Source organism: Nicotiana tabacum, chromosome 6, assembly GCF_000715075.1.
Source record: "Nicotiana tabacum cultivar K326 chromosome 6, ASM71507v2, whole genome shotgun sequence".
Taxonomy (NCBI): Eukaryota; Viridiplantae; Streptophyta; class Magnoliopsida; order Solanales; family Solanaceae; genus Nicotiana; species Nicotiana tabacum.
The window spans coordinates 148,171,916-148,194,734 of record NC_134085.1 but is presented as its reverse complement, the minus strand read 5'-3'; the positions used below and the strand labels follow the sequence as shown (position 1 = coordinate 148,194,734).

General features: G+C 38.2%; 1 protein-coding gene across 3 annotated transcripts; it reads left to right on the top strand.

The window, feature by feature from the left end:
* The first annotated feature begins 15,329 nt into the window (after positions 1-15,329).
* On the top strand, positions 15,330-22,562 carry LOC107805057 (CDPK-related kinase 4-like). Of its 3 annotated transcripts, none has more exons than XM_016629034.2 (11): positions 15,483-16,599; positions 17,412-17,542; positions 18,061-18,102; positions 18,180-18,288; positions 18,403-18,481; positions 20,085-20,381; positions 20,623-20,732; positions 20,831-20,935; positions 21,063-21,125; positions 21,897-22,064; positions 22,140-22,562. In XM_016629034.2, the coding sequence occupies exons 2-11, from the start codon at positions 17,412-17,414 to the stop codon at positions 22,278-22,280; spliced, it is 1,245 nt and encodes a 414-aa protein (XP_016484520.1). In that variant the 5' UTR covers positions 15,483-16,599; the 3' UTR covers positions 22,281-22,562.
* Positions 22,563-22,819: the final 257 nt, after the last annotated feature.

The following is a 22,819-nucleotide window of genomic DNA, read 5'->3' as shown; positions in this document are numbered from 1 at the left end:
TCGGTGGGCTCCTGCTTGAAAGCTAAGATCTCATCCCTCAATGCTGCCATGTGCCCCGACAAGAAAAATTTTGCAATGAATTTATCTTCCAACTCATCCAAAGTAGTGATGGAATGGTTGGAAAGTCGTTCAAGCAAATCCAATGCTTTCCCTCTAAGTGAGAAAGGGAATAATCTCAACCGAAGTGCATCCTCTAACACATTAGTTTGCTTGCTCCCCCAACAGGTATCCACGAAACCCTTGAGATTGTAAGCATTCTGATTGGGAGCACCCGTGAAATACCCTCGCTGCTACAACAATGTCAGCATCACATTTGTAATTTAAAAATTGCCCGCCCGGATCCGAGGTGGAACAATTGCACTAGCATATCCTTGGTTGGGAAGTACTTGAGTAGCCACTCTTGGAGGTGGTGGGGGAGGGTCTGGAACATTATCATTGGCCTGACGGCCTCTCCTTTGTCCTTGAGGTACAATAGGAACCTCATCATAAATATTGTCATCTATCTCCTCCCCCAGCGAAAGATCTCCAAGAGGTGCGTTCTTTGCTGTCATTTTGTACCTGAGTTTTCAACACACACAAATTAGTAACGCAGAAGGAAAGAAGAACAATACACAAAACTATTTAGATAGATAGCCAAAACCGTTAGCTCCCCGGCACCGATGACAAAAAGTGATCGGAGCCAACCCTACACCACTACAAAGTGGCGAGAGCGGTCAAAGCAGCTTTTATCCGAGATGGTTGGAATCGAATCCACAGGGAGCTAGAATTGGAAATTGGATTCCTATCTAAACTAGAAAAACGTAGTGCTCTTAATTACTCTTCCAATCATCTTTTGGTAGGTTGTTACTTCTAATATTTATGTTAATGATAAGCTAAATTAAACTAAGAATGATTGATTGTAAGGTTTTCTAAATAGTTAAAGAGGAACTAGGGAAGTGACTTTCTCCTAGGTGAATACTTGACGAGATCTAAAGCCTAAGGCAAAGACGTTATATTGGAGATTGTGATATAGCCAATGCACGGAATTACTCACTCTATACCTCTCGGTAACTTGAGTGACTTTGCCCTAATTGACTTTCTCAAGACCAATTGGGTGCCAAAATTCTGCAAGCAATATAGGCTCAAGTCGGGTATTACTATCTCTAGGTTTAACCCTTTAATTGGGGCTATCAATCTCTTGATTACACCCCAATTCCTTGTTGGACTGATTTTCCTAGACTCAAGCTCTCTTTCTGAAGAAGAGCCCAAGTCAAATAGGCACAAATTAGTGTTTGCAACCACTAATTCAACATGAAAAACACAAATCAGTCCAAATATCAACTACCCATAAACATCTAAGCCTTAAATCAAAAGACCCATCAAATACCCACACTAGGGTTGAGCCACAACCCTAGCTAATGGGTCTAGCTACTCATAATAATAGAAGAAAACACAGAAATAGATGAAGAATAACCCATATGATTTAATTACAAACTAAGATAAAGAAGATTCAGTGTTAATCTAGATACAAATTACTCAAAATGGACATAAAATGCCGTTCACGTTCTCTGATCTCTAACAGATTACAAAAGATACCCTAAAAATATGAAAAGAAAGTATTTATACTAGGCCAAATTTTCTGGACAAAAATACCCCTGACAAGGTACTGCGGTCCACATAAAATGCACTGCAGACCACGATGAGGCTTCTTGGCTTGATTAATCATTCTCTGAATCTGGCCACCGCGGACCGCACAAAATGCACCGCGGCCGCGGTGGCTTCATTGCGGTCCGCATAAAATGCTCTACGGACCGCACTGGCTTCATTCGTCCAAATTACCACTCTCTGAATCCTCCTCTCCACGGACCACACAAAATGGATTGCGGCCGCGAAGAGGATACTGCTGTCCGCACAAAATGGGTTGCGGCCGCAGTACTTGATCCTCCAAAATCAATACCTCTCTGAATCTCCTCACCGCGGACCACACTAAATGGATTGCGGCCGCGGTGGGTCTGTTGTAACTGTGCTTTGACTTGTTCTAGGTACTTGTGCATGTTTCACTCATTTTGAGCTGATTTTGACTAATTGTCACCTTTTTGACCAAACCCTACAAACAAGTACAACATATAAGCCTTTGGGACTAATTTGTATACATTTTTAATCAAAACTCAAGTAAAAAGGAGTATAAAATGAACTATAATCCCTAGTTATCAGACCTTTCCCCCACGACGTCCATGACCCTTATCTTATGAGGCATCAATAGGAGGGACCGAGACACGAGCAGAATCAACCACAATCGAAGAATGGGGAAGCCGAGGATGCAGTAGCTTTCCTATTTCAAAACGAGGGTGTGGGAGCTTTCGACCTCTTCGAAGATCCCCTGGCTGAAGCTAAGAAAAACACAGGGAAAGGAAAAGGACAGCAAAGGTAAATAAAAAGAAAAAGAACTAAGACACCAATGATAAAAGGAACTTATCATTCGAAGGGAGAGCGGGCCCAAACTTCTTAAAGAAACCTGACCACTCACAAATCTCTACGATGTGAGGGAGGAGTCGACCAACCCAGTCGGAAATATTTTTGACCAAAGGAGGAGGCGAGACCTTAGCTACATGAGAAAAGGACAAGAGGTCAAAACCCACGACCGAGCACCAGAGAAAATCAGATACCTACAAACAAGGAAATTAGGTACTTACGAGTACAATTCCAAGCCTCAGGAAAATTGTCGATGTTGGCCACCACATCCTCGGTTCTGACGAATAAGAAGTTAAACCAGAGTTGACGGTTGGCTTTGTCATCTATCTTTACCAACAAGCACTTTCCTTCTCGGTGGTCGAGATTCAACATCGCCTCCTATAAAATCTAGGGGAGAACATGTATATTCAATGTCGAAGTTTTAGTTTGACCTCGGGTAGCTCGAAAAATTTGGTGAGCATCCTTATAAGTTTGTAAATATATGGTGTGAGATGAGCTGGGAAAACACCGTAACGACGAAAGAATTTCGATGCCAGCTGAAGGAGAGGGAAAGTGTAGCCGACTTGGAAGGGGTAGGCATAGAAGGTGTAGTACCTAGGATGGTAGACCTGTACCGAATCCCACCCAGCCGGGATTAACTCAATTTGATTGGGATGGTTGAACTTAGCCTTAAGCTCTTTCAACTCCTTCACCATCATCACTGACTGAAAGGCCCTAGGGTCAGCTTCAGGCAATTTGGTGAAATTAGATCTAGACTCAGGGTTGCGAGGAATTATCTTCTCTACCGATGGGAAGTCTCCATCATCGACGGTGGCAGGAACATTCTCCTCGTGAGGAGGAAACACCATTGCCAAAGGGATCACATCACTTCCCTCACTAGACTCAGAAGGCATGTTAGACATGTTTTGATAACATGAAGAGAGGTATTTAATGATGGAGAACTGGGAGCAATAATAGAGAAAAGAGGTTAAAATCAAGAGAGTAATATAGGATCTCGAAACAACAAAAAACTTTAAACTTTAAAATCGCATCCAAATACCTCTATTTATAAGTATTTGGGCACCAGGACCAAAAATGACTCATCATTATTGGGCACCGAAATTGAAGTGACCAGTTCAATCAGAGGTAATATGCGAAATGAGCATCGAGAATATGCATTATAATGATGCATGACGTCATCCTAACTCATGGATAGCACAGTTCCAGTAAATCTCCCGAGAAAATCGAAGCGTTTGAAATATTCGGCCCACTTAGGGCCACGGTGCCAGCTCGCCACAACCACTACGACTTACATAGCTCGCTCAATTGTGTCGACCATATAGAACCAGATCCGTTCATCGAACCCTCCCGAAGCCGGTCTTAATAAGCAGAGGGACTAACTGTATGGGTCAAAATCTATTCCTAAAATATTTAAACCAAGATATTATTAGTGGAAGAGTTCCCAAGTCGTCATTTGCATAAATGGCCCGAGAAGCGGTGATGTCACGACCCAAAACTCAAATCATCATGATGGCACCTATCATGTTACTAAGCAAGCCAACAACTGAAACACTTCCAACACTTTCAAATTTAAAATATGCTAAACATGTTTTAAATAAGTAAAACTCTCATAAAAATGGATAAAATTGTCATAACTCTATACAGAAGTTTTCCCAAAACCAGGGTGCCACTGAGTATATGAGTATATATACAATACAAGTCTGAAATACTGTCTAAGGAAAACTGAAATTGAATAAATAAGACTGAGGGATAGGGGTGGAGAGTCAAGGTCTACGGACATCAGGGCAGCTACCTCGAATATCTCCGAATGACTGAACTTTGAGAATTAGCAACTGTTATGACCGGAAATGCCTGGTTGTGCATATAAAATGTAGGGGATAGTGTGAGTACAACTAACTCAATAAGTAATAAATATAACTTTGGGACTGAAAGTAGTGACGAGCTCGAGTATTACAGCCCACATGCAACATTAATAGTATGAAAAATTATGAAAAGTATGACAGTGATATCTCGGGAATTCATAATCTACAGGTAGTGGTACAAAAATTTAGACATGCTTTAAAGTTTTGCAATAAAACTCAACACAGAACAAGGCAGATCCAGCCCAAATACAAATAAACTAGGGCAGATCCAACCCAAATGCAAATAAACTAGGGCTGATCCATCCCAAATGCAAATAAGTTAGGGCAGATATACGAAAATGCATCTTCGCATTCTATATATTTTTTGTACTTCTTGTGGCAGCTAGAAATGAAGGAAGCATGCAAATAGGCGAAGAAGAGTTGGTTGTTAAGATATTACCATTCCTTTATTTCTAAAACTTCTATACAACAAATAGGATAAAGCCATAACTCCTAAACACTTCTAGATTTTATCCAATAAATTTACTGAGATGGTGGGAAAGCTTCTCAAATATACAATATAAATATTTCAACAACTTATAAGGGTGAAATTGTGAGATGAATTAGCACAATAATTTGTAAGCACATGCTCCAAATTTATGTTGCAATATGGTGATGAGGTTCCTTCTTTTTAAGTAAACCTGAATTTGTCTTTCCAGGCACTTATGTTATATGCATCAATGTATAAACTAACAAGTGTAGTAGCCATGATGTATGTATGATACTTCACTCTTTCTCAAAACAAATCTAATTAGATATACTACCTAATGAAGGATGGAGTGTTTATAAACTTCTTGTTAAAATATGTAGGACTTCTGAAATTTTATTGAGAATAATAATATTTTACTCTAGGATTGTTTGTTGTTATGAAATGAGTGTGATGTTGAATTGGTTTAGCTTGTGATTTTTTCTTGAGCCAAGAAATATGAGACCATAATTTTTTGGAAGTTACGAACTTAAGAAATTACAAGACTTCAGACTTGGAAAAACCTCGTTATCAGATAGTAAGAAAAATGCAGCTTATGAGGTTAGTAGTATTTTCTTATAGTATTGTATTTCAAACTAAGAACTGCTAAATATGGCTTATGTTTTTAAAGATTTGCAATCTTTTGGTATATACATTGCATTAATAATCTTAAGGTTTTAAAGAAGCAGGTTGTTATGTCTGGCAGAATCTTACCCTGCCAAAGGAACTGTGGTTCAGTTTAAATATGATTGACAATGTAACAACTCGACGTACCGGTCGTTTTGCTTTCTAGATCCCTATTCTACTAATTAAGACTCCCCATATATGCGTTTACTGTTTTATAACTTGAGGGAATGGTTAGTTCGGGTTTAGAAGGGTTCGGGTTGAAATCGGGACACTTAGTTCCTTAATAATGGCTTAAAATGGATAAGTTTGACTTGAGTCAACATATTGAGTAAACAATCCCGGAATCAGGATTCGAAGGTTCTAGTAGGTTCGCATGATGATTTTGAACTTGGACATGTATTCAGATTGGGTTTCGGACGACCCGGAAGCGTTTCAACACTTAATATTGAAAGTTGGCACATTGAAGGTTTTCCAAATCCTTTAAGTTTGGTTTAGAGTAGGCTTTGGTGTTATCAAGGTTTGTTTGAGATTCCGATCCTGGAAATAGTTTTGTATGGTAATTTTAGACTTACACGCAAAATTTGGTGTCATTCCGAGTAGTTTAAGTATGTTTCAGCGCGTTCGGAGCTAGTTGAGAAGTTTGAAGTTCATAAGTTGATTCAATTTGGTTTTGGGGTGCGATTCTTAGTTTTGTTGTTGTTTTACGTGTTCTGAGAGTTCGAAAAGCGTACATACTATGTTTATGGACATGTGGATATATTAGGACGGGTCCCAAGTGGATCGGGTGTATTTCGGACTGCCTCAGAGCTAAGTTGGAAACACCAGAAATTGCTGTTCTAGTTTTCTTTTTCACGAACGCGGAGAAGTAAACGCGTTCACGATGAAGGAATAGGACTGGGTGGGATTTTTCCCTACACTTTCGCGAGGTGTAGACCGCATTCTCGGAGCTCTAGGCCATTGTCCTTCACGTTCACACTCAGGCCTCTGCGTTCACAAAGTGAGAGGCCAACTGGGGAGGGTCATTGATGGCCTTTGCATTTGCGTTGAGGCCATCGCATTCGCGATGGGCAGGCCAGCTAAGCCTTAACATTCACATTATTTGTCTCGCGTTCGTGAAGGGAATTTTTTTTGGTCTTGGCTTTTTGGCCTTCGCAATCGCAGATGCCCTATTGCTATCGCGTATAAGGGACCACTAGGCTGAAATATTTTTAAAAGGATTTAGGCCTACTTTTCCCAGTTCTCATTTGTGTGCTCTGAATTTGGAGCTTCTTGGAGAGGGGTTTTCATCAAGCATTGTAAGGTGAGTAATCCCTACCTAATATGATTTAAATGCATAGATTTTAGGTAGATCCTTAATTTGTAAATTGTAGAAATTTTGGGGTTCGTTGAAAAACCTAAGTTTTGATAAAAATGAAATTTAACTATGAAATTGAGTGAAAATTATATATTTGAGTTCGTGAGGCTATGGTTAAGGATTATCTTCGAAAATTTCCGAAATTTGGGCACGTGGGCTCGGGGGCAAATTTTTAGAATCTTCAACTTGGGTTGGGAAATTACTATAATAGCTAAATTATAAGATTTTGAGCATATATTGATTAATTCTTATAATATTTGACTAGTTTCGGATTGTTCGGCACCGACTCGAGGCTTTAGAGTGAATTTGTGGACCAGAAGTGGGCTTTGAAGCAAGATAAGTCTCTTGCCTAACCTTGTAAGAGGGGACTCATACCCTTAGGTATATTTTGTGGTGTATTTCTTATATGGGGAGCTACATCCGCATGTGGTGACAAGAGTCCGTACATAACTATATTCCATGATATGTCCGGGTAGACTTAGATTCACACCATGTTTTAATTGTATTGTTGTGATTACCTTGCGTATTGACTGTGTTGAATAGAGCTAAAACTAGGGATCTAAAGTTGCAATTATCGAGGTAGCCTTCTTCTTTGGAAACTTGAAGAATATTTAATAACTATGAAAAATCCATGTCCTCTCGCGTCGCAAATACTTCTGCGAGCGAGGTAAACTTATCTACTCTAATAATATCGGGTTGTTTGCCTCGGCAGTATGGTAACATCACTTTTATGGGATCGGGTCGTTCGCCTCGACAGTACCACTACTCTTATGGGATCGAGTCATTCACCTTGGCAATATCATATTCTTATGGGATCTGGTCGTTCGCCTCGGTAGTACCACTACTCTTATGAGATCAGGTTGTTCGCCTTTGCAGTACCACTACTCTTATGGGATCGGGTCGTTCGCCTCAGGAGTACTAAGTACTATTATTCTTATGGGATCGGGATTTTTGCCTAGGCAATTTCGTGCTAAATAATTAGAATGGGTTTCAATTTGGACATAATTGAGTTAGGGTCTTCACGACCAGTTATGAGATATTGGTGGTATGTTACAGATTCCTGTTGTATTTGTTGTAGTTGCTTTTATTTGTGTCATTGCTGCTTGTTATACGTTCACCATGCCTACTTTACGCACTTTCATTATTTTTATTGACCTTTAGTAAGTGTCCAATTGACCTCTCGTCACTACTTCTTCGAGGTTAGATTAGATACTTACTGGGTACGTGTTGTTCTTCGTACTCACGCTACACTTCTGCACTAATGTGCAAGTACTGAGACAGGTTCCATCAGCGGTCACGCGGGCGCGTAGCCGATCTGTTACAGAGACTTATGTGTGAGCTGCTTGTCTTGCTATGATCTGCAACACCAAAGTCTCCTTTTATATTATTTACTATTTCTGCCTATTACTTCCAGACAGTAGTCTTAGTGGTTTGTATATTTTTCCTTAGATTGCTCATGTACTTGTGGCACAGGGTTTTGGGAATTTGTAGTACTTTTGTACTGTTTACTCGTCGCTTTTATCGCAGTAGACTATATATTTTTGTGTTGAAACTGGTTTAAAAAAGACTTATCATCATTGCATAAAATTTGGTGAAATTAATATATGTTAAAAAGGGGACAAATAAATGGTAGATTCACTTGTATGCTAGCTTAGCAGTGACGTTAGGTGCAGTCTCGACCTAGTATGGAATTGAGTCGTTACAGACAAGTCCCAACTATTTAATGAACTAAACTTATGGTGTGGATGTCATTTTTGTATAAACAAGTTAGAGTCTATGACTCGTTCATATATAGTTGTAGAATCAGAAGGTGGCAGCCCTGCAAGAATAGGAGGGTAACATGACAGTCATATTTACCGCGTCCTTCTTTTTGATATCCACAAGAACAACAATTTATTTCACGCATTTGGTACAAATACAATCAACTAATGTCTATCAACTCGCCATTGGAACCTGGTATTAGAAAAGCATTGGAGCACTTTTGGATTTCCACTTCTCTTCACTGTCCGTTGATGGTTACCATCACTATCCATTCTCACATTAGCTAGTTTTTTTTTAAACATTATTATTCTTGTTGTAAGAGAGCTATGTATGAAATTATTCTTTCTCTTGTAAAAGAATACCGTTACGTTTTGAGTATAACAATATTTTAGTATTTTAGTTTATCTTTAATGATATTGTTGAACAATTAATTATGTATTCTTACTAATGTATATCATTTATTAAAAACAATTGAAAATATTTTCCTAAAACTTTATATATTTGATGCTAAAATATGGATTGTTAGCTACAATATATATATTCTGTGGCTAAAGCTGATTGTGGCGAATTCTTCAGTTTATTGCTATGAAATTATGGAATTCATAGCTAAAAGTATGAATCCTTAGCTATAATATAAAAATTATTGTGGCAAATACTTCAATATATTGCTATGAACTTTTGAATATTTAGCTAAGCAACAAGTATTATTGCTGTAACGATTCGATCGATCGTTTTGAGCTCTAGCGCGTCGTCAGCAGTTTGACGCCATGAGCAACTTCACTTCAGGTATTATGACTTGTACGCGTGGTTGGAATTGAATTTCGGGAAGCTCGAAGTAGATTGGAAAGGAAATTCAAATTTTGAAAGCTTTAAGTTGAAAGAATTGGCTAAGATCGGATTCTTGAGTAAACGACCTCAGAATCAGGATTTGAAAGTTCCAGCATGTTCATATGATGATTTTGGACTTGGGCGTATATCCAGATCGGGTTTTGGATGACCCGAGAGTGTTCCGGCGCCTATTATGTAAGTTAGCATTTTGGAAGAATTTTATAAGTTTGGGTTGAAGTGCATTCAGTATTATCGATGCCCTTTTAGGATTCTGAGTCTGGGAATAGCTCCATATGGTAATTATAGTACTGGGAGCGCGATCAGAAGTGGATTTGGAGGTCCGTAGGTGATTTTGGAGTCATTTGGCGAACATTAGAAATTTGAAGGTTTTTGAGAAGTTTGGCCGGAAATGAACTTTTTGATATCGGGGTCGGATTTTGATTCTGGAAGTTGGAGTAGGTCCATAATGTCGAATATGACTTGTGTGCAAAATTTGAGGTCAATCGAATGTGATTTGGTAGGTTTCGGCATCGAATGAAGAAGTTCGAAGTTCTAAAGTTCATCAAGTTTGAAATGGAGTGTGATTCATGGTTTTAGCATTGTTTGATGTGATTTGAGGCCTCGAGCAGGTCCGCGTTATGTTATGGGACTGGTTGGAGTGATTGGATGGGGCCCCAAGGGCCTCGGATAGATTTCGGGTTGTTAACAGATTGAAAATGGGATTTGAGGAAGGGCTGAAGCAGCTGGACTTCTGGTATAACCGCACCTGCGTGAAGAGGGCCGCAGAAGCGCGAAGGGACTCGGAGAAGCGGATTTGCTGGGAGAGGCGTGGACCGCAGATGCGGTCAAGGTTCGCAGAAGCGGGACCGCACCTGCGTGGGTGGAGCCACAGATGCGGAGTTGAGACGCCTGGTGAAAAACCGCAAAAGCAGTAGTGAAGCGATAGTAGGGACGCACCTGCGGAACCCCAGAAGTGATCAAATGACCACAAGTGCGAAAAGGCTGGAGGCAGTGCGTTCTTTCAAAAATGAGGGTTTGACTCATTTTCACCTTATTTCCTCCATGAGAGCCAGTCTTGGAGCGAGTTTGGAGCTCACTATTCGTCATCAATGTCAAGGTAAGTTGTTACCACTCATTACAAGTTAAATACATGATTTAGATACGGATTAAAGTATGAAAATTAGTAGAAATTTGGGATTTTGAGGAAAACCTAAGAATTTGGTATTCTTGGATTTTGACCACGATTTTGGATATGAAATTAAGAGTAAATTATATATTTAAGTTCGTGAGGTTATGGAAAAACTTTATCTTCGAAAAATTTCGGAATCCGGGCACGTGGACCCGAGGGTGATTTTTTTCGACTTTTCGATCGGGGTTAGAAATTGTTATAAATTGGATTATAATGAGTGTTTGAGCATATATTAATGGGTTTGCATAATTATTGGCTAGTTTTGGAGTGTTGTGCATTGATTTGGGTCATCGGAAGGGCTTGAAGCCGGTTATGGAACTTCGAAGTGAAGTGAGTCTCCTTTCTAACCTTGTAAGAGAGAATTAACCTCATAGGTGAAATAATTAAATATGTGCTCCTATTTGTGGGGGCTACGTACGCACGAGGTGACGAGAGTCCGTGCGTAGCTACTATAATGCTTAAGTCCGGGTAGTCTAGGATCCAAAAGCATGTTTACCTGCCGTACTTGTAACTTTATTGTCAACTTAAAATGCTTAAATCATATCGAACTTGCAAATGAATTTCTAAAAAGTTAAACATTATTTTTCTGGACCTTAAAAGAGAAATTGTCATTTCCTTGAGTAATTATTTTCCTGATGAAATCTTGATTGGCTGTTTGAATGTGTGTATCTATGAGTACCTGCATCGCATGTATGATTTGCGAGCGGGATAACTCTTTTATTTATATCTGACCGTGTCGCACGTATGATTCGTGAGCGGGGTAATATATGCATTTATGGTTCGTGCCATTCGACCCTCTGGTAGTGCACATTTTATTATTATGTTGGATCGGATCGTACGATCTCGACATGATTTGCACATGCTTGTATTGCTTGCCTTGGCATTTATAAATAATGATATTGCCTCTCTGGCCTGAGATAAATTGATAAATGATGAAATACAAATTTTGGAAATCTCTTATTATAAAAAAGAATTGTTTACCTGCTTCATGCTTATTGAGTTTGAAATCATTTTATAAAATTCATGCTTCTACACATTTTGGTATTTATTTATTGGACCACTAGTGAGTGTCGAAGTTGACCTCTCGTCACCACTATTAGGTGAGCTGTATCTATCGAGACGACCCACAACCAGCAGCGTATCTTTCATAGTATTGTAATTCTTTTCAGTCCAGTTGTATTCCGGACAATTATCGTATTGTACTTTATTTCCTAGAAATTGCTTATGTACTTGTGACACCGGTTTCTGGGATGACTATGAGATTATTCAATATTTAAGTTTGTTAAAGGCATCATTATTTCTTTAGTGAATTTCATTATTTATTGAGGAAATGTAAGGAAACGAAATGATTTCAACAATACTAAAATGAGAATTTAACTAACTTCTTGGTGTTGGCTTGCCTGACAGTGGTGTTCGGCGTCATCACGACCCGTAATGGATTTTGGGTCGTGACAATTGTCACGAGAGTAAATTATAAATTTAGCCACAAAAGTTGAGCTAGCGTGGCAAATAAATTAATTTTTTTGCTACAACACAAAATCTTGTGGCAACAATATGAAAATAGCTACAAATTTTATTTGTCATGGCAAAATAATAAAATCACTTGCTACAAGTATTTGTGGCAAGAAATTTTTACCATCACAACTATAACATAAAATAAATTCGTGGCAATAAGTATTAGTCATTAGCCACAAATCATATAAGTTTGTAGCTAACTTTTAGCTACGCCACATTTTGCTACGAATGCTATGGAAAAAATGTTGTGGCTAAAGTGTTGAGCCACGTAAATTTTCATATTTAGCTACAATATATTTCGTAGCTATAGATACATTATGTTGTAGTGTGCATCTGCGGCCACGCAGGTGCGGAAATACCCTTGCACATACGAACACTACACACCCTTCACCAGGCCACTTCTGCGCTCCCCTTCCCGCTTTTGCGAGCTAGCACCTGCTCTCAAAACTCCGCAGTTGCGATCACACCGACGATCAAAACTCCACAGGTGCGATCACACCAGACTTGGTGCACTACAATAGTCTATAAATTTCAATCTTGATCCGTACCGAATTCCACCGAGGCCCCCGGGACCTCAACCAAATATACCAACAAGACCTAAAATACGATATGAACTTAGTTGAGTCTTCAAATCATATCAAACAACGCTAAAACCACGAGTTGCGCATCGATTCAAGCCTAATGAACTTTTGAACTTCTAACTTCTACATTCGATACCGAAACTATCAAGTCACGTTCGATTGACCTCAAATTTTGTACACAAGTCACAAATGATACAACGGACCTACTCCAACTCCCGGAACCCCAATTCGAGCCCAGTAACTACAAAGTCAACTCTCAGTCAAACTCCTAAATTTCCAACTTTTGCCATTTCAAGCATAATTCAACTACAGACCTCCAATTACTATTCAGACACGCTCCTAAGTTCAAAATCACCCAACGGAGCATCAGAACCATCAAAACTTCATTCCGGAGTCGTTTATACATAAGTCTGCATCCGGTAAACCTTTTCAACTTAAGCTTCCAACCTTGAGACTAAGTGTCTCAACTACTTCTGAAACCTCCCCGAAATCGAACCAACTACCCCGGCAAGTGACATAGCAACTATTAAGCATAAAATGAGCAGTATGTGGGAGAACGCAACTACAACTCTCAAAACGACCGGCGGGGGTCGTTACATGTGAAGTTTGTGGTCGAAGAGTCAACAAAAGGACGGAGTCGAAGAGTCAACAAAAGGACGGAGCCGAAGAGTCAACAAGGGTTGGGGTCGAGGTCGAGTGCCTTAGACGGAGCAATAACGACTAGTTTCAAGATATGATTTGACAGAGAATATTCTAGTGGATATTCTCTGTGCTTATTAGGTTTTGTTGGAAGTATGTTCCCTATAAATAGAAAAAGATTCTATGATAGGGGACATATAATATTCATTTGTAAAGCAAACACACTTTGACTGAAGAAAGAAAACGAATCTCTTTACTAGTAAACAAACATCACCTTTCCACTGAGATTCTTGTATATGCTTTTCCACCAACGAGAATAACTCAGATATTCAAGAGATTATTTACCATTCATCATTGTGAGAAGGAATATCCACTTATTCCATCCTTTCTTGGGTGACACGTTCATTCTATTTACTTAAATGTCATTTATTGCTTTTTGTTGTTATTAAATGCTATATTGTTATTTCTGATATTTGGAAACTTAATACATACCACTGTCACTTTCGACCTTACTTGCGTAGTATTTATTGCTTCTTTAAGAATCCCATCTAAGGATATTATTGTTAGCTAAGATTAACCCTTATTTACATCAATTTAATTATTTGAAAGAAGATTTATACTTTTTGGTCAAATACTATTAACTGGGTTCTAAATTCAATATTTGCATATATTTAATGATTTTTTTAATACAAATATATTATTTGAGTAAAAATTATTGGGTTTAACCGAACTCGTACTCAGACTTCTAGCTCCGCGTGCGAGCATGTACAATGTGAGTAAGGTTTCTCTATTCGAAGTGATCACGGCTGACTTATTACTATAAACATAGTCTAATTCTGATATTCATGATACTATTCCTGCTAATGGGATTCTCTTTCGCAGTATTTCTTCTCATTATAAACGTCATTATTCTCTGTATAAAGTCAATTATGCTGCTTGTATTGTTTTATTACTGTAGTTTACAATAAAAGACATTTTTTAAACTACAATAACAGACATTCAGCAATAGATTTTTAGCTAATACAAGTATTACCTAGAGCAAAGTAGAACTTCTATCTACCTTTATAACAATTGGACCAAAACCACAAAATCGATTCAATTGAAGGTAAAATAAAATTAGGTGAACATAGGAATTGAAACTGTAGTAAATGAAAAATTCAGGGCTTCAAAGTGCTAATTTTAATTTCTTAATTTTTTCATTATTAATGCTCAAGCCTCAAGTTTTCTTTGAATTTATACTATTGAGTCATGTACCTCAACATAATGGACCAAGACGATAATCTAGAAGTAGATATAAGATATTTTAACATTTGGATAAAAAAACGCTTATCTCTTATTTCACTGTTCGGGAAAAGCTAGAGGGCGTTCAGATCTAGTAGACTAGTAGCCTTGCCGCAAAATCTTAAACCAAATGTGTGTTTTTTTTCTTTTGTCTTTTTTAGCATGGGAAATAAATATCTGGTAGTTGAATGTGCAACTACTTGCACAGTTACACTTACTCCCAATAATTGTAATTGCCATATTTGTAGTTTGGTTTGGCACCGGCAATTATTAGGATTAGTTTGTTCTTAACACTGGGAGATTGAAAAAAAAACACCAAATAACTTTGACTGGCAGAGATATTTTCTTGGTAGTTAGACTATTTATTATGCTTTTGTTTCTCTAAATCCCACCATCTTTTACGTTTGTTGTCTGATTTACTTGATACACTTACCCTCCAAACTCAATGGATAAATAATATTAAGTGCTAGGTAATTTTGGGGGTTGTAAATCCATATGCAATTTTAAGAAATACAAATTTTCCAAAACTTAGGGAAGATCATGAGTTATTTTTAAAATCCCCGTGAGATATTGAGGAGATCCCTATTTAGATTTGTTGTTTTGAAGGAAAAAAAAAACCCGAAAAAGTGGACAAATAATTAAAATTTTCCTGCCCAAGTATTTGAATCCAAAATGAATCGAGAAAGTACAAGTTTTCTTACTTATAAAACAAGACAAGATATTCCAAAATTGTCATAAACAAGAAGGTTATGTAGAGAAAATTTGTGCATACCTATGCTTTATTTAGGTTAACGTCCTTAACAAAAATAGGCTACAATGTGCAAGATCCAACAAAAGACTGGTCAAACAAAAGTTGGTACAATATGTTTCACATTTCACAGGTTTTAACTGACTTTTAACTTGCAAAATACGGCGTTTGAAAGATACAGTCTGTGGAAAAGTAGATACAAGAAACAAGAAAGTGTCAAACAGCGATTTAATCAAAGTTTACATCTCGGGCTGTTCAACGCCTAAGCTGTGCTTTTTGTCCTCCTTTTTTGCAATTTTAATCTTGATTGTTTTCTGTGTTCATAGTAATCAGATTTTGTTGTGTTAAGAGTGTAATTAATTTTTATTTTCTTAAGGAGTCATTAGGAGCTAAAGGTTTTTGAATTTTTCAGACGTGTTGACGTCAGGTTTTTTGATCCAAATGTCTTTAATGTCAACAATAACTACAGTCTTACCCTATTTTTTGATTTGATTTATTCTTCTTCTTCTTCTTTTATACTCCGAAATTTACAAAATCTGAGTTTTTTTTACTCTGGCTTCTGTCTTCAAACTTCCAATTTGGGACGCGTTTCTGATTCTCTGTCGCCGGTGTTTGGTTTCAATTTTTTTTTTTTTGGGTTTGACCGTCACATGAGTGGACTTTGACTGGCCGTGATCGGACTTTTGATTGTCGCCGATGGGGCACTGCTGCAGTAAGGGTGTTACCGCCGATAATGACGGTCACGTCGTCTCCGTTGTTGACGGAAACTCATCCGTCTCCACAAACAACCGCCCCAAACCATCACCGTCACCGGCACGTCCACAGTCCGTCGGGAACGGGACGAGTTACACTAACAACAACACGCCAGCTCACTCATTTACAACCAGTCCTTTTCAGAGCCCATACCCTGCCGGAATACCTCCCTCCCCGTCTCCGGTCGGAACGCCGAGAAGGAAATTCAAGTGGCCATTTCCACCGCCGTCGCCGGCGAAGCCTATATTATCGGCGATCCTTAAGCGGCAGGGAACGACGTCAGCAAAGCCAAAAGAAGGGCCAATACCGGAAGATGAAGGTGGTGAAGGTGAGAGACAGCTGGATAAAAGCTTTGGTTATCCAAAGAACTTGACGGCAAAGTATGAGCTTGGAAAGGAAGTAGGTCGAGGGCATTTTGGACATACTTGTTGGGCTAAAGGTAAAAAAGGCGAACTTAAAAATCAACCGGTCGCTGTGAAGATCATTTCAAAAGCTAAGGTGCGTGGTATGTGTTTTTGCATTTTGCTAGTATTATTTTTCTCAAAGCTATATACTTCAGATTAAATCCATTGGATCACGGTTTAAGATTATATCTAGGCGAAGGTGAAGGTAATGTAGGCGAAATCCTCTATAGTTTGGGAAATTTTGTCCTATATTGTAATAAAACCAGCCATTGTGAATCAGTGGCTTTCCCCATGAGATGATAGAGTCCTTTGTTGTGGAGAAAAGTGAATGTCTATGATGTTGTGTATACATATATGTTAGTAGAATTCTAGTAATATGAAACTTTCAAGCCAGTGTGACCTATAAGACTAGCTTAGTAATGGTGTAAGGGCAATTAATAGAAATTTAGAAGCTATAGCTGTTCTTAACAATGATTGGTGATTTGCTGCGCCTAATGCATATGTGATTTTGAACTCTCCCTTGGTGTTAAAACTAGTGTGCCAGACTTGATGACATACTAAGACATAATCAGGGCCCCATTTATTTTGTCAATATTGATGTTCCATTTAGTCATTGACTATCTACGAAATCCCATAAGCAGAGACATTGAGACTAAGTAGTTGGATACTTTGAGATCACATTCATAAGCAAATGTAAATTTTGGTGACCCTAAACACTTTGAACTGTGATGCTTTGACCTTTGTTATGGTCTGAGAGATTGCAACTGAAATATTTGCCACCCCCTTCTTTCTGAAGTGAGATTTCCTTTATGTCACGTGGGCACTATCTTTTCTAGCAATGACATGGTTCATAGTAGATGTTAAGTTTGACTTCCGAAGTGGGGGTTGTTGACTGGATGAATATGTTTGACAGATGACAACAGCTATATCTATTGAAGATGTTCGCAGGGAGGTGAAGATATTGAAGGCCTTGTCTGGACATCAGAATCTTGTCAAGTTTTATGATGCCTTTGAGGATGCCAACAATGTCTACATAGTAATGGAGTACGTGACTATGTGTTCCCTTCGCTCTAATTTCATCTTACTTCCCATATTCTAGTTTGACTAGAGATGCTTTCAATAAATGTCAGAAACCATTTCTTATACACAAATTTTGTGCAATAATGATAATATAGCTCTCTATTTTACCAAGAACCTTTATTTCCGAAGTCTTTCCATTTGATAGGCTCCAGTTTATCGGTATAAATTGTTAAATGGCTTTAAGATAATTCTATTGCGTCGGTACACTTTTATTAGGTATAATGCTTGGCAGAAATATTTTTAGTTTGTCAAAGATTTGTATGTCAATGTAAGAAGTGTGACATTTAGTTAATTTCTAATGTTAGGGAACGTCAGATTTGTTTAAAAGACATATAATCGAGTATTGGAATGAAATGGGACCTGATGGGGTGGAATGGATATTGAGGATTCATAGGTTATGAGTGAGGTGTGGTTATTTTTGTTGCTTTAACATAACTCTGAATTGAGTTGTCATTTTTTTCCCACTTCTTTGTTCTTAATAGGTTATGTGAAGGAGGGGAACTATTGGACAGGATTCTATCAAGGTAATTTGCGATATTTGCCTGTGAATCGTAATATAAATGGTTAAATTTAAAATGACTTTTCTCTTTTCCTTCTTCAGAGGTGGGAGATACACAGAGGAGGATGCCAAAAGTATACTGGTTCAAATACTAAATGTTGTCGCCTTTTGTCATCTTCAAGGTGTGGTCCACCGTGATCTGAAGCCAGAGGTACTACGTAAAGCAACCCTTAATAAAACATGCACAAATGTGAATCACATTTCTGGAAATTTTCTCCTCTTATTCCGCTGATCTAACTGGCAGTGTAACTTGATTTCTTTGTAGAACTTCCTTTTTACGAAGAAAGAAGAGGATGCACCAATGAAGGTTATTGATTTTGGTCTATCAGACTTCATCAGACCAGGTAATGATTGCGTTTGTTTTGGAAAAAAACATGTAAGTTTTCTTTTTTGTGTTGGTGGTGGTGATTTATCAGCTCCACAATCATTTAATGACCATAGATGCCATGGGTTTTAACTTTTTACTCCCCGTCCCACTTTGCTATTGAAGTTTATGAGGAGATGCAGCCTACTGCCTACCATATGTCGAAAGATCTTTGTTAGGATGCTCCGCATTTTTGAAAAGAATCATGTTAAGTCCCATATTGGTTGAGGGAATGAGTTGTGGTCTCTTATATGGTCTTAGACAATTCTACCCTTATGAGCTAGCTTTTGGGGTTGAGTTAGGCCCATTTATTTTTTCTTCACATAGTATTAGAGCCAGGCCCATCGATCCTTGTTGTTGTGTTCTCAATGTTGGGTCTTCGTGTTATGTTACCCCGCGCTCCATTATCCAGTTTTGGGTGATTTGGGGGGGGGGGGATATTCACATGAGTTGAGCAAATGAGTTGTGGTCACCTTATATGGTCTTGGAGAATCCTTCCCTCGTGAGCTAGCTTTTAAAGTTGAGTTAGGTTCAATGTCCATTTTCTTCGTAAAATCCATTTTTCATGCCGTGCCAAAATGTTAAAAGGTGCAAGAGTAAGTACTCCTGTCAGTTTTGTCTAATTTGTAGGTAAAACATAATAAATTGGTATTTGAATTATAAAAACACTGCAAAAATTAATAAGTAGTGAGCTAATCATAATTAGGAAAGAAATTTTTACTTAAATGCAAGGAAATTTTCATAGTCGGAACTGGTTCTTTCTTTGAGAGATATCAAGTAAAACTGTTTAAACTTCTCAATTTTAATAGGCAAAGAATCACTTTTGTATAATCTTAGGTGGTAGTGTCTGTTTGTGGAGTTCTCATAATCAATTCATAATTCCACATTTTACATAAAGCACGTAGATCGTTAAGATAAGACCTCAGCTTAGATGGCGTCATCAAAAGAAGACCTCAGCTTAGATGTAACCTTCATTTACAGTTTTGGCTCAAGAAAAGATAGCTTAGTGGGATGTAAGACTTTCAGCAGCTTGAAAGTCAAGCTGAGATTTTCGTTTTCCCTGTCCCAAGACGAGTCCCAAAACCGTAATTCAAAACACTGGTTGTATAAAATATTGGATATCTAGGAATCAAAAGTGGTAGAGTTGCTACCTCTCTTTTCAGCAGATGCTCAGTTACTATGTAAATGGAAATATCAGCATGATTCTCTTTTTTATGATGAGGTTTTATCACCGTGGACAACAAGTCAGCTGCTTACTATATCATATTTAGGCAATGTCGAGATAAGTGGATAAGCGTGATATGAGAAGTTCCTCTGTTATAATGCATTTAACTTTTCAGTTTTATCACATATCACAGTTCCCAATCGTTCTTTGCTAAGCCACGTGAAATGCTCCTTCATCTATAAAGATGTGAAATAATTTATTCCATGGATTCATTTTCATTGATTCTCCTGATCCATTTTTCTAATATTTCCTGAATGTCATCATAGCTGTGTTTTCTTTTGTCTTTTTCTTTCTTTCAATTTCTTTCTTTCTAATCTACCTTTAAGATTCAAACCAATCAATTCTTCTGCATTTGCAGATCAACGTCTTAATGATATTGTTGGCAGTGCATACTATGTTGCACCTGAAGTACTTCATAGGTCATACAGTATTGAAGCAGATATGTGGAGTATTGGTGTGATAACGTATATCTTATTGTGTGGAAGTAGACCTTTCTGGGCACGTACAGAGTCAGGCATTTTTCGATCCGTGTTACGAGCTGATCCTAATTTTGAGGACTCACCTTGGCCTTCAGTGTCTGCAGAGGCCAGAGATTTTGTGAAAAGGCTTTTGAATAAAGACCATAGGAAGAGAATGACCGCTTCTCAAGCATTGGGTAAGTTGTTATGTGTTCAATGTATCAAATGATTTTGTGACTGGTAGATACTCTGCGCCTAGAGTCTGGGTTTTTCTTGGCATATATTCTCCTGAAGGGCTGGAGTAGTAGTGGCAGTAGGCGTGTCAGGTGCCTGGACTTCGGCTGGATCTGCTGGTGGTACCTTGGCGGCAACATCTACAAATTATACTGTATGCATTTTTCACCCTGTGCATCTGATGGCCTCCTTTTGCATTTGCAGCTCATCCATGGTTAAGGACGGAAAATCCTGTTTTACCTTTAGACATATTGATCTTTAAATTAGTCAAGTCTTATACTCGAGCCTCACCCTTGAAACGTGCAGCATTGAAGGTACTAGCGGTTTTAAATGCTTCTTGGAGAATTCTTTTGAAGTCTGTTTCTGTAGGAGCATAAGCCATTTCAATCTATTTTGGTTTTCTGATGTGCAGGCTCTTTCAAAAGCATTGACAGAAGAAGAGTTAATCTACCTCAGGGCTCAATTCAATTTATTGGAACCGAAAGATGGTCGTGTGTCACTCAACAATTTTAAGATGGTTGGTGGTCTTACTGTATCATTTTTTAAATTAAAATATACAGTTATTAGCATATTCTGTTTGACCCATCGTCATCTTCCGTCTATTATCTAATTCCTAAGTACATCATCATGAACTGGCTGTGCAGGCACTTACTAAACAAATGACTGATGCCATGAGGGAGTCAAGAGTTTTTGACATCTTAAATTTGGTGAGACACCTGATGTTATTATAGTATGTTATCCTTCTTTGCGCTTGGAATCTCTTTGGCTTCTATCATTTATCTATTGGTACATGCATTGAGTTACATTCGAGATATCAACTCAAGTTCTTAAGTGATATACATTGGGTTCTTGAGTCGGTCATATGTGCACACACACTCAGCACAAGCTCATCACTTAATGCACTTGTCAAAGATAACCTGGGAGAGAGAGCATAGAAGATAACATATTTCATGCATGTCCTTTTTCCCTTCCTGAATTAGGGACTCTTCAACGAAGAAGGCAATCCTCTTCCGCATTTCTAAATCTAAAAATATTGGGATCTTTCTACTTTGTCTCCTATATATTGTTTAGTTCCGTTAATTTTTTCTTGCAAAATGAAATAGTATCAGAAAGTGAATAAAATGAAGTAAGAAAGTGTTTTTTCCCTTTTGGCATGTGGGACTTATGGAGTTGCCACATGAAAAGATAAGTGCTATCAGTTTGTTGCTTCCTGAATGCATGTGAAATTTCTTCTTACTAGATTATAGATACAAGGCAGAGAACTGGCACATTGTAATATTGTACTTTTATGGTTGAGCTTGACATCTTATTGCTCCCACAATTTTGAACAAGCGTTTTTTTTTTTGTTAAATTGAAGATGGTTCTTACTAGATTACAGGTACAAGGCAGAGAACTCGCGTCTTGTACTTTTGCGTTTGAGCTTCACATCTTATTGCTCCCACAATTTTGACCCGATGTTTTTGTTTGTTAAATTAAAGATGGAACCATTATCCTATAAACCACTGGATTTTGAAGAGTTCTGTGCTGCCGCAATTAGTACATATCAGCTTGAGGCTCTTGAAAATTGGGAACAAATTGCTAGTGCCGCTTTTGAGCATTTTGAGCAAGAAGGAAACCGTGTCATTTCCGTTGAGGAATTAGCACAGGTAGGCCAAGGGTACTGGCAGTGACGTTGTATTTTGGTTCATCTTGCTATTCTAATGTGGTATCTGTGTTTGCAGGAAATGAATTTGGGCCCAACTGCTTATGCTTTTCTCAAGGATTGTATCAGACCATCTGATAGAAAACTAAGTTTCCTTGGGTATACCAAATATTTGCATGGTGTGACTATTCGTGGTTCAAGCACAAGACATCATCGATAACATGGCTGATTGGAGCACACAAGTTGCTCCAAAGGAGAACAAGAGAGTACATTTCTATTCTTTCCTTCTTTTTTCTTGTGCAGAAACAGAAAGTGTTAAACTATCTGTTGTCAAAGATATTTCGATTCATGTTGTGAGGATACGATCCTTATTCTTTAGAATTAGTGATTTGGGTTTTGTATCGTTGTAATAGATTTTATGTTTTTTGGGGGGAAGAAAACTTCAGGAGAGCGAAACATGCTGATTGTCATTCTGAAGCTTAAAAAGTTAATTCCTCTGCAATTTACTACGTAGCAGTCCTATTATTTTGGCTTAGCACATTCCGTTAGTGGTAATTTGCAAATACTGGTTGAAGGTTGTTTGGATGGAGGTAACGCCTTTTTTCATGTTTTCCCAAGTATGTCATGCCGGTAGTTATGAAAGCAACAAGCAAAACTGGAATGGTCCATTAGGGGCCGAAATGTACAAGTCATTGACCGGGTTGATTTGTCACCAACTAATCTTAGTGTTTTCCATCACGTTTATCATCAAAACAGTAA